At 40.6% G+C, this 11462-nt stretch overlaps 2 protein-coding genes and 1 long non-coding RNA gene across 5 annotated transcripts in view; 1 reads left to right on the top strand and 2 right to left on the bottom strand.

Annotated features, from left to right (window-relative positions):
* LOC108232725 (translation initiation factor IF-2-like) lies at positions 1 to 4694 on the top strand. Its single transcript, XM_017410717.3, has 2 exons — positions 1 to 466; positions 934 to 4694. The coding sequence occupies exon 2, from the start codon at positions 937 to 939 to the stop codon at positions 2305 to 2307; it is 1371 nt and encodes a 456-aa protein (XP_017266206.1). The 5' UTR covers positions 1 to 466; positions 934 to 936; the 3' UTR covers positions 2308 to 4694.
* A 696-nt stretch (positions 4695 to 5390) lies between these two features.
* LOC108232659 lies at positions 5391 to 6706 on the bottom strand. The gene is made up of 2 exons (XR_001808466.3): positions 6574 to 6706; positions 5391 to 5892 (listed from the first exon to the last, which is right to left on the bottom strand). It is a non-coding gene; the product is annotated as an uncharacterized LOC108232659 (long non-coding RNA).
* A 1406-nt stretch (positions 6707 to 8112) lies between these two features.
* The window catches only part of LOC108232571 (calsenilin), a 13571-nt gene continuing 10221 nt past the window's right edge, over positions 8113 to 11462 (bottom strand). For all 3 annotated transcript variants that reach the window (XM_017410469.3, XM_025004702.2, XM_037979310.1), the window contains 7 exons: positions 10683 to 10807; positions 10231 to 10300; positions 9903 to 9973; positions 9706 to 9813; positions 9520 to 9624; positions 8534 to 8596; positions 8113 to 8443 (listed from right to left, as the gene is read on the bottom strand). In XM_017410469.3, the coding sequence (XP_017265958.1) occupies positions 8396 to 8443; positions 8534 to 8596; positions 9520 to 9624; positions 9706 to 9813; positions 9903 to 9973; positions 10231 to 10300; positions 10683 to 10807 (590 nt within the window). In that variant the 3' untranslated portion in view covers positions 8113 to 8395. The remainder of the gene's footprint in view (positions 8444 to 8533; positions 8597 to 9519; positions 9625 to 9705; positions 9814 to 9902; positions 9974 to 10230; positions 10301 to 10682; positions 10808 to 11462) is intronic.

Raw genomic sequence — 11462 nt, 5'->3', positions numbered from 1 at the left:
AGAGGGCGCCCATACCCACAGAGTCTCACTGAAATATGCCAAACCGTTTCTTTATATATTCGCTTGACTAAAATGGCTCCTGTGTTACACTTGCTTTCTGAACGTTTGACTGATGACAGCCGTTACCCCGACAGCGCGGAGCTAAGTTGGAAATAGCGATTGTCTATTGGTGACATTTAAGACTGGTATCGATTAACAAGCGAAAAGGTTTAAAAAAATGACTCTGAAAACTCGATTGCGTTTACTTATCGTCCGTCTCTCCTTGGAGGGTTTCAGCAACGCGTTCCCGCCTCCCGCCTAGTTCCCGAACGGCGCTTTCCGAGCCACAAAACGAGCGCACCTCGACCGGACGAAACCAAATCGCCCCGAGCCTTTTAGCTCAGACAGAGCGCATAAAGAGGAAGGTCGACAGGCGCAGTTTCACCGACTCAAACGCATTAAAGAAAAAAAAATCCACCAAATTACGGTAAGTAATATGAGGAAAATTCAGTCTTATTAAAGGACGACGTTGCCATGTTAGTTCTCGCGGGTTGCCTTGACGACAAGATAAAGCAAGCCTTTCGTGTGTTTTGATATTGTAAAGCTAATGGTCGGACAGAATGAGGCAATAATGCAGTGATGGTGGTTACTCGGTGATAGCAGGTTGTCGGCGGATAATGTCGGCATATTTATGTTTATATAAATCATTGTTTTAGATATATTATAAAACATAGCGATCTGATTCAGTCCTTCAAGCTCAATTAGACTGTTTTCCATTAGGCCAAGTGACCGCGTTTTAATATGGTTATATAATTGCATATATAGCTTGTTGACTCATATTAATAAAGATACGGTCTATATCCTATTATTATTATTATAAAAGAAACACGGCAAATAGTGATTGCTTTTGAGACTCCTAATTGTTCTGTTTTGTTGACATGTTTTCCCCTTAAGGTCATGATGGGGAGGTTATGTGAGATGGGGCTCTTGTGGCTCCTTGTTTTGTCCCTCCTGCACACAGAACCAACATGGGCTAAAAGAGGCAGTGGCAGCAGTGGCAAGAAAACCTCCTCGACAAAGTGGGGTGGGACGAATACAAAGACATCAGGCACTCAGTCAGGAAACTACCCTCGGCAGCCGCAGAGCCCCAATCGCAACCAGAACCCATACCCTGGCGGAGGAAGTTACCCAGGAACTGGCAACACTAATCCGGGTGGAAATCCCAGGCAAAATCCAAGTTATCCAGGGGCTGGTAGCAACCCAAACCAGAATCCTGGTGGTTATCCTGCAGGTGGATATCCTAATCAAAACCCAGGGAGAAGTAATCCCAATCAGTACCCTCCTGCTGGAGGCTACCCAGCAGGAGGCAACAACCCCAACCAATATCCGGGCAGAGGAGGATATCCTAACCCTAACCCTGCTGGAGGAAGTTATCCAAACCACAACCCTGGAAGGAATTTTCCCAATCAGTATCCAGCAGGTGGAGGATACAATCCTAACCAATACCCAGCTAGAGGAGGTGTGAATCCTGGTGGTTATGGATACCAGTACCCAGGAGCAGGTGGTTACCCAGTCAGGACTGGAAATACGGGGCAGGGTTGGGGAGCACCTGGTGCAGGCGCTTACCCCGGTGGAGCAGTTGGCGGCTACCCTAACTGGAACCCAAATAATAAGATCCTCAGCCCCAGGTTTGGTGGAGGAGGCTATGGATACGGAGGCCATGGCATGGGTGGGTCCCCTTTCTCCCGTTCCGTGCAGAGCATGGGATATCAGCCCAAGAGCTCAGGTTTTGCCAAGAAAGCCATGCTGGCGGCAGGTGTTGGCGCCGTGGCCGGAATGGCGGTTGGATACGGACTGGGGCGCTTCCCTCGACCCCATTTTGGTTTCCGCAACCCAGAAGAAGAGTACTACTACAACAACTACATGTACAAACGCTACGGCACCAAGTCAACAGATCAGCAAGATTATGGGCGAGATTACGTCTTCAAGCCTCCCCCGCGGGCGGAGTCTTACGAGGACTTCATGAAGCGCTGCATGAACAGGACTGACCTCCTGAAAAGCCCGGACGGCAGCTCATCCGCTCCCAAGAGTGGCGACGAGGAGGATAATGACACGGTCGGCATCGAGGAAATCGGGTACCCAGCCCTAATCGACCAGGTGAAGTCCCGGCGCTGCGTGGAGCAGTACATGGCCTACTCCGAGCAGTTCTTGGAGAAAAAAAAGTTTGATCCGCAGGTTCAGCGCAATAGCAGTCCTATGAGCTGCGGGGTGATTCAGCTTTTCACTTCCTGCCTTGTGCTCCTGTCCAGCATGCTCCTGCTGCAGTGAGGAAGAGGAGAGGCACTCCTTTTGCTCACATCTCACATCCTAAGTGGTCTCCTCTGCCTCCCATTATATCTGCATGATCAGTGAAAAGCTTGGGTGTTTTATCTTCACAGTCAAATCCACAGCTGTGTAACTTGACTTAGTAATGAAACCATCTATGTTGCTGCAGAAAAGTGGCAAACGTTAAGAGGATTGTTAACGTGTTTACAATCTCAGGAAGTCTGGTTTGAAAGGCAGCATTCCATTTAAAATACTCCGAAGACTTACTTATGCGTTGTACTAAATGCTCTTTGATATTTTTTTTCATTCTAAAATAAATTTGATTCAATTTGACTTGATATTTTGGAGCACCGAATGCATAGAAAGCCAGTTTCAGAGTAATGCCACCTATGTAGTTTAATCACTTGTTTTTCTTTAATACAAACCACTTAAGATAAAAAATTTTCTCACTTTTTAATAAATGGCAAATGTTAAACGCCCTGCATGATTTGCCTGCGTCTTGATAACGTAGGGGGAGCCGTTCTTAGGCCAGTTTTAAAGACAAATGATGAGCGTTCAGGATACCACAGCTGTAGGAAAATGGGTGAAGCAAAGCAGATTTTTGGTCTCGACTGCCTCCCTAAACCAGAGCCAACAGGACTTTTTTTTTGTTGTTGTTGTTCTTATTCTTATAAAATCAAGTCCAGCCCTGAGGCAACGTGTTTCCCATCCGCTGCAAAACTGCTGCTTTGATTAGTTTAAAGGCCAGAATACAGATCAGCCTCAAAACAAGAACATTGGGAAGAAGAAATAAAGCTGATCGAATGCAAAACGCGAAAAATAAATCGTTTTATAACTCTCGTCACAAAAACGGCCACGAATGATTATGAAACATCACCCCCCTTTGATGCTCCAGACGTTTTGGACAGTGGAGAAAATGTATCAGAATAGAGGATAGTGTTTCATTTGTTAAAACAAACAGAAGACATAATAAGACGGCAGGTTTTCTCAGTGTAAAAAGTAGCTTTTGCTCTCCTGACATACCTTTTACTCGTATCACCTTCTGCCAATTCCTGCATGTAAAACCCCCTGATAGAAAAAAAAGAGACATTGTTTATTTCTGTTGCTGTTTTTCCTGCAGCTGTTGTGAACACGAGTTGACGATGAGCTTCAATGTTTGTTTAAAATGTGCAATGAATTTTTTTTTAACCACCAGATTTACCACTTTTAGCCCTCAGTTATTGTGTTTAGCCATTAGCTGGAAAGCCATCAGACTACTGAACGCACTGATGCTAATTCATTACTGCTGGGTATAAAATTGATTTCCTCACATACTTTATGAAACACAAACACTCCAGGCTGTTTTATCCCGAGTTTGACGGAGTGTCTTCTGATCACTTGTATCTTCCTGCAGCACAGTGAGATAGTCAAAGGTCAGGTTTTGTTGACTCTGTAAATACATTTTTTGTTTTTACTTGTACCGATCTTGTCATGGTGTACACCCACAACCACTTTCTTTAAGCTTTTTCTATCTCCCCCGTGTTGTTAAAAACAAAAAGGCTTTTTGTAAGTTAGTTTTGCAGGCTTTCAATGATCAGTCTGTACAATTTACACTCAACGGCCACTTCATAAGGTACGCTCGCTCAGCTGCTTGTTAACACAGAGAGCTAATCAGCCAATCACAGGGCAGCAGCTCAGCGGTGACGGGGGGAAGATGACTTGCTGAAGTTCAAATCAGGCATCAGAATGAGGCAGAAAGAGGATTTAGGTGACTCTGAATGTGGCGTAGTTGTTAATGTCATTTCAGAAACAGCCAGTTCTGAGTCCAGTCGAGCTCCTCTGGGCTGTGGTGGAACGGAGATGCACATCATGGATTAACAGCTCAGAAATCTGCAAATGTGTGACGCTAACATGTCAATAAGTTCCAGAATCCCTGAGGAATGTTACCAACATGTTGTTGAATGATTGGCAGGAAAAAATACGACAGTTTTGAAGGGAAAAGGGGATCCAACCTGGCACTGACAAGGTGGACCTAATAAAGTGGCCGTTGAGTGTATCTTGACTCGATTGTACACATCCCTTTATGTGTTTATTGATAATAATATATGTATATTTTTTTCTTATCCTGCAGGTCTTTCACTTTAGTTCAACCAGTTTAAGTTGATGGATTCTGGCTGTTTAAAGCTCATGTGAAATTCTTGTTTTTGCTTTCATACGTAGACTAGAATATCTGTAAAAAGTGCACTTATTTCCCTCCAGAACTGGATATTCTGTAACAGTTAATAAGTGTAGAGGTCTGGGTGAAGTTTTATTTTCCTCCTGAGTCATAATTATCCACATTTTATACTCATCAACAGCTATGACTAACACGGATGTTTATGTGTTTAATAAAAAAAAAAGTCCAAAATAGTTTCTGTGTCTGATTCATACGATTCCACAATCAAATTTGACACATTTTTAAATAGTTCTAATAAATGTACCTAATTAAATATTAAAATAGCATACATATACATAATAAAATATAAGGTGCAGTTTATGATGTGCTGTTTTTAACACAAATGGGACCATTTGTTTTACATATTTACAGATTTGGACAGGGGTTTTATAACCTGGAGCTTGATTTTTATTGTACTGAAGACTTATTTGTGTTTAGCAGTGATACACTAAGTATTTTTTACATTTTGTTTAAAGAAAATAGACCAAAACTAGTGGAAATGACCTGCAGAAAGTTGTCACTTACGTTGGAAGAATAAATACTTGATATTTTCAGGCTGGGCCAGGGAAAATATTGCTTTTCATTACAGTTGCCTTGAATTAATATTCAACATTTTGGGGGGTTTAGGGTATTCACACACACAAAGGCATTTAATGATATTACTGGGCATTAAAAACCCTTTTCCATTTCATTCCAATGCTATCTTTTCATAATACCTTCAATTATTGTGTAGGAATAATTTGAAATTCATCAAGTGATACTAAAATTACCTTCTTATATACCAGGCGTCTGGTGATTTTACGCTCAAGAAGATGCTGAAATCATGGAAAACATGACCCCAGTGATCATCTAGTGTTAGTTAGCTGTATAATTCAGGAAACACCAGGAAGGATTGTGCGTTCACAACTTTAATTTCACTTTTAAATACCATTGAGCACAATTATTTGTTGATAATCCAAACTGCAATAAGAAAAGGCACCACATAACCAAGTGTGAGAAGGATGTTTCGATTAGCCGGGGCGGCTCCTCTAACAAAGGCTCTCCACGGAGACTGGTTGTGGTATCTCTGGTTTTCCTGGTAATAAGGTTGTTGTTGCTCAGAGGCAGCAGTCTTGTGATTGTTCCCAGAGCTGTGTTTTGGTTTTCCGAGGAACCCGAGGCCGTAGCCGGTGCCTGTGCCACCCAGCATGCCGGCTGCCGCCGCTCCTGCCCACTTCAGGCCCTGCTTGGGGAGGCCTCGACCCTGGGAGGGGGACACTTTGTCACCGTCACCTTTCCCACGACCCCTGGAGCTGCCCCCTCGCTTACTGTACGCAGCCGGGCACAAAGCTGCCACGAGCAACAACAAAACCCAGAAGGAGAGAAGCCTCAGCCGGGCAGCCATCGCCAGAGAGCTGCGAACGTCACAAAACAGCAATTATAAGAATATTAAGCTGATACTGAAATACTTTGAACACCACAATCAACAATGTGAGAGTCAGAGGATGTAAAGTGTTGGCAAGGGTTCAAACTGGCTTTTGATTTGTTGTTCCTGCACAAACAAAGTCACATGGTCACACGGGCAAAAGAGGCATCCAGAACGATCCACATCCTCTGGAAACACTAGGATTAGCTGTGATGCAGATTCCTCCCTTTTCAAAAAGCTTTTTTTTTTTTCTTTTCATTTTGGCTTTGAGCCACAATGAAATATTTTCATAGATTTTCCCACCTTTAGTGCAGGAAAGCCTGCACACGTCAGAAGGCCGTCCCAAAGTTAACACCAAACAAGTAAAATGGTTGTTAAAAGTGTAAAATAAATTGAAATACTGCAAATGTTTTTAATAATTAAAAAAAACATGAAAAAGTTTGTTGCAATAAAAACCTATTATGATTTCTATAATAAAACTATAACTTTAAAACTCGTTTTTTACTCAGAATATGAAAAGATTTGGCCATAAAATGAAAAACATTTGAGTAAATTCTTAGATTCATATTACATTTGTCAACATTCTTTAAACAGTAGTAGTGTTGAAGCATTTGTCACATCAAACGTGTCGGATCAGTGAAAAAGGAAATAAATGGCGTTAAACGCTCACCGTTCTGACTGATCCCGCAGGTAGGTTGTGATGCTGAAGCAGCAGCTCTGTCAACTCTCTGCTCTCACACAGCAGCACGTTGTTTTTATTATCATTTCTATACCTCCATCCAGCGTCCACAGAGGGCCCGCCCCAAAACAAACCTCTGCTCGCCGCTGTTGGTTCTAGAGGTTTAATAAAAGAACAGCTTTACTGTTTCTGCTGACCGGGCGTGTTTTCTCCCATTACTGAGCAAATAAAAAAACCTGGTTAAACCTGCAGCGAACCACGTTGTAGCTGCTTTAGAGTTTTATTTCAGCATGTCTCCTTTGGGGGAAAAAACTGTAGCTAGAATTAAAGGCCTAACATTCCCTGAAGAAATGCATATCACCCTTTAATAGCAGAGTTTTAAACATCCTATATTAAGAAAAAATGGAGTTATAGCCATTTAGGCTATACTGCAATACTGCGATATTATGTTAGCACTCAGACCGGGATGACTCTCAGCTACTACCACACCAAAGTTCAGAGTTCAGATGTAGCAATTTTTGTATTGGCTAAGGCTGATTAGCTGAGGTGGACATCTTTAATTGGGCTGATAATCAGTTGTAGATGTGCATGTAAGGATTTCTGTCTGGGAGTTTTATTAAAAACCTGAGCAGTGGATCATGAGATATTTTGCTAACTCTACAGATCAAAGAAACACACACAAACTCACACAAGCAAAAACATTGTTGTCTTTGGTGGCAGGTGATGAGAATGAGTTTTATTAGCTCCATTAAGGAGTTCATGTCAGTTTGTTAGGATAAGTTATGGACAGATTTGGTCGATTAGTTAATGGTCAGGATCTGAATTCAGGATTTTTGGCTGAAATGTGTAATCTTGGAAGGGAATAAGACTTTTTTTTTGTATGAAATACCAGAAAAGTGACACAAAGCAAAAAGGAAGCTGTGGCGACAGACAAAACTCTTCAGACGGCTAAAGAATGAGGAGCTCTCTCATGTGACTGATCTGTTTTGTGTTAGTGGGTTTCGAGAAGCCTCTTTAGGGCAGATTTTGATCAATGAGAGTTTTGTTGAGCTAAACTTGAACATTTGAGCTAAGCAGTGAATCATCCTTGTAAACAGCCGCATGAGAATCAGAGTTATGCAGACAGACGTTACATTTATCCAAAATCTGAAGCGATCAAACTTAATTACTGGTTTTACTTTGTTTCAAAGTAGACAATCGACTGTTTTTAAAAGATCTTAGGTTTTTTATCCTTGAAAATTGATATTACAAATAAAATTATATTAATGTAGGAAGGATATAACACTTTTCTCACTCTCTGAGTTAGGAAATAAACACTAATCAGTAGAATCAATATGGATCTTTATCTTTGCAGGTTTTAGACTGACAACAACTGAGCTGACAAAATAGTTCACAGCGCAGTATTTTTTTTTATAGTAATAAAGTAACTTGTCTAAATATCAAAAAGCTAAACAAACAAACAAAAAGCCTTAGTTTGCATTCATAGTGCTCATGCTTTTTAATTTCAGGGAAACACTCATCCAGCAGTGGTGACGTGGGTCGGATTTATTTTACATGCAGAAACAAAAAATGAAACTTTCAATGCAAAACAAAACAAAACTCTGCTTTGAAAGATATTTCAATGGATGCTGCACATTACTACAAGTTTCCAGTTTTAAATGGAAAAAAACAAACTGTGTTAACTTGTTTATATAAACATGTGACTTTTTGTCTTTTGTGGCCTAAAATCTCCTTTCCACTGACATTATCCAGGCTGGAATAATGGAGCTGGAAGCTCTGTAAGGTGTTACTGATCCAATTTTCTTTACAAAAACTAGATGACGTTCTCGAAGAGCTGCATGGAAGCCATTATATTTTCATCCTGTTGAGGGAAGAACGAGGGGACAAGAAGAAACAGTTCAAATAAACAGTTGCTGTCCTGTAAATTTTGTCAGCTTGAAGAGGATTTTACCTTTTGGCAGGTCTCTATGAATTCATCTATTGTCACAACTCCGTCCCTGTTTCGATCCATTTTCTGAAAATTTCACATTAATTACATTAGAAACTTTAAAAAAAAAAGAACAAGCTAAATAACCAAGCTTATGTAAACATAATGACTCAATAAGACATTTTTCCTGGATTAAAAGAGATACATTAGATGGAGAAGCAGCAAAGTCATGGGAAATAGGGGTGTGGAGGGTGTGTTAGCATCCCCCGATGGATGCCAGAGAAGGTGCATGTCCAAATCATCAACATTTAAAGAATCTGGGCACTGTAAGAGAACCCAGAACTTCTAAGTCCCAACCCTTCCACATTAATGACCAGGGCATTACCCTTATTACAATAAATGATAATCATAATAAAAAGACGTTTTAGATAATTTTTTCAGGTGTTGGCTCGTGTTGATTCATGCAGTTCTTACATCGCTGCTGTATGTCCAAATATTAATTTTGCTGACATGTTTGGGTGCAATTAGGTATTTCATTCTTAAAAATAATATCACGTAGCACAATGATTGTGTCTCCCATAAATCGGGTCCTGCTGGCTTCAAATCCCAACAACAACAGAAGGCGTGGACTTTTGGTCTAGTTTTATAATACTGTGTGTTGATGGTCCAAACATTTAAAGAGTTATTTTAAAAAATGAATAAAAACCTGTTTCACTAGTGCTGCATGTTTAAATTCCAATGATAGAGTGATTTCTTAAATTTCATAAAAACCAGAGCTGTTCCCGTCCTCCCTGGGGTAACTGAGGTGGGATTTTGAGAATTAGTTTTGAATGATTTAAATAGATCCAGTTAAAGTAGATTGCAATCTTTCTGCCTCTCCAAACAGGTTTGGGGTCCAACTCATTTAAGAGTTCTTAACAACAAACAATAAGCCCACACACAGACTGTGGTACTGAATTAGTAAAATACCTGGATGTAAGGATAAAAACCACATCAGTCTGAGGTTTTACCTGGAAGAATTTCTCCACGTGCTCAAATGGAGAATCATCTCGTACGCTGGGTGACGTATACCTGCCCATCATGTCATAAATCGATGTCATTATCGCCAGCATCTCCTGCAGGAAACAGGAAACAGCCCATCTGTATGCACAAAGTCACCACAGCTTGTTTTTAGAGCTTTTCCCCATCGACTGTACCTCCTTAGTAATGTAGCCGTCCTTGTTGATGTCATACAGATTGAAAGCCCAGCGAAGTTTCTCTGTGACAGAACCTCTGAGCAAAACAGACAGTCCTAACACAAAGTCCTGCAGACGCAGTTTAAAGGGTGATTGTTAGCTTTATTTCAATAATGAAAACATATAGAGTTAGAAGATCCAGCTCCTGATGTACTCACTTCGAATCGGATGGAGCCGCTCCTGTCCATGTCGAAGGCGTTAAACAAGAAATGTGCGTATGTGGTCGCATCTGAAAGCAAATGTTGAGTAAAGGATTGAAATGTCACAGTCCGTAGCATTTGATTTTATTTATTTTTGTTCGTTTTACAGACTTATGTTTCTATTCTTGTGATCTGACAGATACACAGGCTGCACATTTCTATTATTATTATTATTATTATTATTATTATTATTATTATTATTATTATTATTATTATTATTATTATTATTATTATTATTATTATTATTATTATCTCACAAACTGCACTTTGAAGATAGATGATTTACCTCCTTGAGGGAAAAACTGTGAGTAGATGGATTTGAACGTTTCTTCGTCCACCAACCCGCTGGGACATTCCTGTTGATGGACAAAGAAATTAACACATCTAAAAAGACTAAAAGTTTAACAATGGTTAAAGCAATATTGTGTCATAGTTATCAGTCTTAGTAAGCATAATGTGAATTATCCCTTCTTAATTATTGAAAATGTAAACATTTAAATAGAAATAAATGAGATCATGATAAATCATGCAAAAACCCTGTTTTTGAAAATTATAATAAAAACATTATTGCTTATAAACCATTCCTGTTTTTATTTTGACATATTCTAGTAATGATGGCATTGTTGTAAATACACAGTCACTCTGCAGCAGAATAATGACAAAAACAGGGAAATATCAACTGTTTGAACAGCTAAGGAGTTATTTTTCTGCGTCTGACTGGGCCGACTGTTTTCGTACATTTTTGAAGCCTCTGTAAAGCGACTGGAGCTCCTTCCTGGTGAACTGGGTCTGCGCTTGGAGCTGCTCGAGGCCCTCCGGCTGGTGACGCACCATGGAAAGTTCGAGGTCACCGTCGCTGCTGTCTGTTGGACGGAAACACAGAAGAAGGGGGGAGGAGAAGGGAGGGAGGAAACCACAGTAAGACAAGAAAGTAAAAAAAAGAAAGGGAGGACAGGGGAGGAGATACATACTGGAAAAAATCAAAAAGATAAAAAAAAGAAAAAACACTCACCATCTACACAAAATAAATGCAAATCCAGAATGAAGAGATTACGAAAGGAAAAGAGGGATGAGGGTGAGAGATACAGAGGCATGACCAGGATGAAATGTTTCAGACATTAAAAAATGAGAGAGAAGGTAATATGTAAAATTTATTCAAAGAAAAACAGGCAAAATCAAATAACATAAAAGATACCACTAAAAAGCTGTGCAGATACAAACATATTTAAAAAACTCTATTAGTGCATGCCAAATATTCCGCAAGTTGGCCAAATATCGATTGTCAAGGAGTTAGGGTTTTTGGCCCTGGGCTAGGGTTAGGGTCTTAGGGAGACCCTAACCCTAGCCCAGGGCCAAAAAGCCCTAACCCCTCTAACCCTGAGGAGACCCTAACCCTAGCCAAGGGCCAAAAAGCGCTGACCCCTCAAACCCTAAGGAGACCCTAACCCTAGCCCAGGGCCCAAAGGTCGTAATCCCTCAAACCCTGAGGAGACCCTAACCCTAGCCCAGGGCCAAAAA

Source organism: Kryptolebias marmoratus, linkage group LG14 (genome assembly GCF_001649575.2).
Source record: "Kryptolebias marmoratus isolate JLee-2015 linkage group LG14, ASM164957v2, whole genome shotgun sequence".
Lineage (NCBI taxonomy): Eukaryota > Metazoa > Chordata > Actinopteri > Cyprinodontiformes > Rivulidae > Kryptolebias > Kryptolebias marmoratus.
This window is presented reverse-complemented; position numbering and strand designations above follow the sequence as displayed.